The sequence below is a fragment of the Mus pahari genome, unplaced genomic scaffold (genome assembly GCF_900095145.1).
Source record: "Mus pahari unplaced genomic scaffold, PAHARI_EIJ_v1.1 scaffold_6677_1, whole genome shotgun sequence".
Classification (NCBI taxonomy): domain Eukaryota; kingdom Metazoa; phylum Chordata; class Mammalia; order Rodentia; family Muridae; genus Mus; species Mus pahari.
The window spans coordinates 80,832-85,633 of NW_018391950.1; the positions used below are offsets into that span (position 1 = coordinate 80,832).

At 44.6% G+C, this 4,802-nt stretch overlaps 1 protein-coding gene across 1 annotated transcript; it reads left to right on the top strand.

Moving 5' to 3' along the window:
• Positions 1-407: 407 nt before the first annotated feature.
• Positions 408-1,396, top strand: LOC110314776 (olfactory receptor 2G3-like). The gene has a single exon (XM_021188999.1). It carries the CDS (start codon positions 415-417, stop codon positions 1,360-1,362), a length of 948 nt encoding a protein of 315 aa, XP_021044658.1. The 5' UTR covers positions 408-414; the 3' UTR covers positions 1,363-1,396.
• Positions 1,397-4,802: the final 3,406 nt, after the last annotated feature.

Consider the following 4,802-nt stretch of genomic DNA (forward strand, 5'->3'; position numbering starts at 1 on the left):
CCTAAGCACACACAGCCTGCTAACCCAGACTTTCAGACTTATCATTTTAATCTTCAGCAGAAGCATCTGCCTACCTACTGGGACAAGTGTGCATCCCTGGTCAGATGAACTGGTAGTAGCCGGAAGTTGGCTGAAGTCCTTACTGAAAAAAAAAAAAAAAAGCCACTTAACTGCTCGTCTTCTGAAGGTGGCTTCCAGGGACGATCCTGTGAGCAGTCAGATCTCTCAACCCCTTGCCCAGTGTCACAGATACCCTGGCTTTGATTTTCTTTTCATTCAACTCAATACAGGTTTGACTGCATCGCTGGAAGCAACTGTGTGTGCCATTACACACTCAACTCTGCTTCTCTTCCTCCCCCTACGGCCACAGACAGACCAGCAAAGGGCTCATCTCTCTGTAACAGGCAGAGCATCATGCAGACCCTTAGGAAGGACAACTGCAGCTCAGTGTCTGAGTTTCTCCTCCTGGGCTTCTCCAGTGAATCCCAGGTCAGAGTGGCCCTGTTTATTTTTTTTCTTCTTCTCTACATGATCACCCTCCTGGGCAACGGGCTCATCGTCACCCTGATTTACCTAGACTCTCGCCTCCACACGCCCATGTACTTCTTTCTCAGTATCCTCTCTTTGGTAGACATGAGTTACGTCACAACCACTGTGCCCCAGATGCTGGTTAACATGATGTGTCCAAGGAGGACCATCTCCTGGGGTGCTTGTGTAGCCCAGATGTTCATCTTCCTGCTGCTGGGAATTGCTGAGTGTGTTCTCTATGCCATCATGGCCTATGACAGGTATGTCGCCATCTGCTTCCCCCTTCACTACTCTGTACTCATGAGCCCTCTCATGTGTGTCAAGATGGTCACAGTCTGCTGGTCCATCAGCATCACTGGTGCTCTGATCTACACTGTCTTCACCATGCGTCTGCCCTACTGTGGTCCCTACAAGATCAACCACTTCTTCTGTGAGGTCCCTGCTGTCCTGAAGTTGGCCTGTGCAGACACATCCTTCAATGACCGCTTGGACTTCATCCTGGGTTTCATCTTCCTTTTGGTCCCTCTCTCCCTCATCCTGGCCTCCTATGCCTGCATCTTTGCCTCCATCTTAAGAATCCGCTCATCCCAGGGGAGGCTCAAGTCCTTCTCCACATGTGCATCCCACATCACTGTGGTCACCATGTTCTATGGGCCAGCCATGATCATGTACATGAGGCCCGGTTCTTGGTATGACCCAGAGCGGGACAAGAAGCTGGCTCTGTTCTATAATGTTGTCTCCGCCTTCCTCAACCCCATCATCTACAGCCTCCGGAATAAAGATGTGAAGGGTGCTTTTCTGAAAGTACTAGGAGACAGAGGGGCAGCCAAGTGATCCAGGACTGGACAACTGGATGGAGCTCTTTTGGCTTGCTAAAGACATCAGTTCTGAATAACCTGAGTTTTCCTGGAGCTCTAAGCAGCCAGGAGAGGTTGTGGCCACTCCTAAACAAAAGTCTCACCATTGCTTGTTAAATTTTCAGCTTCTAATGAAGACTCAGTCAAGTACTGGAAGTGAAGGATTTGTTTTAAAAGGCTATCCTTAGAGTTTGTAGACATTGATTGCTTTCCATGGGCTTCTCCTTATGTCTAGGAGTTGATGTTGGTTCAGCATGGGCGTGGCTGAACATTTAACATGAGCACTGGAATCTGGATTTTAAAATAATGTGAAGTAGACTGGGAGACCACAAAGCCTAGGGCTGCTATTTGATGAGTACTTTGCTGCTAATATTAGTCATTGCTTTTTGTACTAGATGCTATAAAGTCTAAGCAAGGGTGGCTTTAGATCTATCTGTCTGTCAAACTGTGGCTAGTGACTGATCTAACTGAAGCTCAGTCTGGGAAAGTGACTTTTACTTGGATTGGATTAGATTTTAAGATTTATTTTTATCATTTCTGAAGTGTGTATTATGTGCGTACATCCATGTGTGTGTGCATGCAGGTGTGTGTGTGTGTGTGTGTGTGTGTGTGTGTGTGTGATGTGAGAGCAGGAGTCTGTGGAGGTGTCATATTCCCTTGGAGCCAGACTTACAAGTGTTTGTGAGCCACCTAATATGGTTGTTGGGAACAAAACTCAGGACCTTTACAGGAGCAATACATGTTCTTAACCCTTGAGCCATCTCTCTAGCCTCTTACTTGGTCCATTTAAAATTTATATTTTAAATCTCAATTTTGAGAAAATAAATATATATTTCATAAAATAAAAAATAAATGTATACTGTATACATATATATCTATATTTATAATCTACATATCTTTTTATGTAACTACTTATCTATAGACACGTGACTGAGAGAGAAAGAGGTAGACGCATTAATCTTCTGTCATGCTTTGTCCAATCTACCTTTTCTTTCTTTAAAAAATAATCAGACAGGGCTGGAGAGATGGCTCTTGGAAAAGACTTGGGTTCAGTTCCCAGCACCCCGTGGCAGCTCACGACTGTCTGAAACTCTCATTCTAGATCATCTGAAGCCCTCTTCTGACCTCAGCACGCACTGTATACAGGCACACATGCACACGTGCATACGTGCACACAGGCAGGCAAAACACCCATCCACATAAAATTAAATAAACAAATTCCATTAGACAATAACAAATAAAGTTAAACTGGCTTTAAACGATTTTCTTTAAGCTATCTTTAACCTGGTATATTCAATCTTCTATTAAACTTTTGCTTGGATTCAATTACACTTAAGAGAGTGATTTATTCTTATATGTGTTAAAAATGTATTTACTAAAATGTAGGCAGTTTACCCATGGCTATACCACTGAAGAAAATAGCATGCCCTTAACAGCCCAGGGACACTCAGGGATGGGTGAGACTTTATGAATCCCTCCCCATTCCGGATGAAATGGATAAACAATATTCCTGCTCAAATATTCCTTTAGTCTTACAATTTCTCCCACCCCATTGGATTATCAACTCTTGGAGTCGTGAAATAAATAAAAAGAAATTTTGAAATGTGTTAAAATATTGGCGGGGCTGGTGAGATGGCTCAGTGGGTAAGAGCACCCGACTGCTCTTCCGAAGGTCCTGAGTTCAAATCCCAGCAACCACATGGTGGCTCACAACCATCCTTAACAAGATCTGATGCCCTCTTCTGGAGTGTCTGAAGACAGCTACAGTGTACTTACATATAATAAATAAATAAATCTTTAAAAAAAATATTGGCAAAATTTGCTCAGTTTGATTGGCTTATGGTCAATGTATGTATTTTATTTTATTGAGTTTTTGTTTTGTTTTGTTTGTTTGTTTTCGAGGCAAGGTCTCTCTATGTAGCCCTGGCTGGCCTAGAACGCACTGTGTAAATCAGGCTGGCCTAGAACTCACAGAGATCCACCTGCCTCTCCTTCCAAGTGCCTAGGATTAAAGGTGTGTACCACTGCATCTGGCTATTTCATTTTTAAAAAGGAAGTTATGAACTCCATAGTGCAGTGTGGTTCTCCCCACTCTTGTGGTAGCAGAGATGTCAAATGGGGGGGGGGTAGGTTCAGAAGCCCTGGGACCACCTTGGAACCAGCTTCAAGGAGGCAGGTCAACTTTACTCCCAGTGATTCAAGGCTTATAAAGTTTTAGGGGACTGAGCTTAGGAACAACCAGGATGGGCCAAAGTTGTTGACTGAGGGCTTAGGGTACTGAAATCAACTCTTTTGTAAACCATTTACTATTGTTGAGGATTTTTTGTTTTGTTTTTGTTTGTTTGTTTGTTTGTTTGTTTGTTTTGTTTGAGTTTTATCCTCCAGGGAGGAATTGAAGTTTCTCTGTAACCAAATTTTCTGATCAGAAAAAGAGATCCATCTACTTATCTGTTCCTTTGGCTAGAAATTTACTCTTGCCACCTTTACAGGCATTGGGAGGACACAGAGCCTAGGGAGCAAGCTGTGAAGCTGAGAATGGGCCTGAGCCAGCAGCCACCACCCCAAGAAGGGCCTCCAGAGCTCTAGGGAGCTTCAGAGACTGGAGGCTTACCCAAGAGTCCCTGACATTGCCAAAATTCTACTCGTGTTCTCTTTGAATCCTTTCCTTCCCACAATGGTTTGCACTAGGGTTAATTCCCGTCATGCTTTGTTCCCACTGAGCTTCCTCCTGCCCTCCTATTGTACCCTAAGTTCATTTATAGGATCTGTTTGATTGAAGCTAGCAACATAGGTGTCAACGATGCAAAGACTGTCCTTAAATGGTCGTGAGGAGGGAACACATGGTCACTTTTACTTCCTCTGAATCTTTGCATACCCTGTTCCCTGGTCTCAGATTCCTGTTCATTTTCCCAGACTCAGCTCAAATACTGCCTCTTCAATGAACTATTTCCTTGTCTTCAGGGCAAGGGGGTCAATGCAACCCTCTGAGTCATCACAGGAATCTGTGTGTGTGCTGCCCCAAGCCCTCTGGGCACCTGTATTCCTCTCCATTCCCCAACCAGTCCTCAAGTTCATCATGAGCAGAGCCAGGGGCCAAGTTTTGATCATCTTTGGTCTCTAATGCTGATCTACCTTTGGTGCATGTGAATGTTTCTAGAGCCAACCAAATGGTCACTGAAACCACAGCACAGAGAGGAACATAAGTGGTACTGTGAGGTCCTCAGGAGGAGAGAAGTGTCTGGTAAGCTTGGAGCTGATAGCAGGGAAGAGCTGCACAGGGCATGCTTGCAAGGGAAGGCTTCAAAGACCAGAGCACACTTGAGCTGGGGCTGGAGGTGTGCACAGAAGTTTTACAGGCTACACGCTATGACAGGTAGCCAGGGATGGAGATGGGAGGGTGGCCAAGAGAAGTTGGGG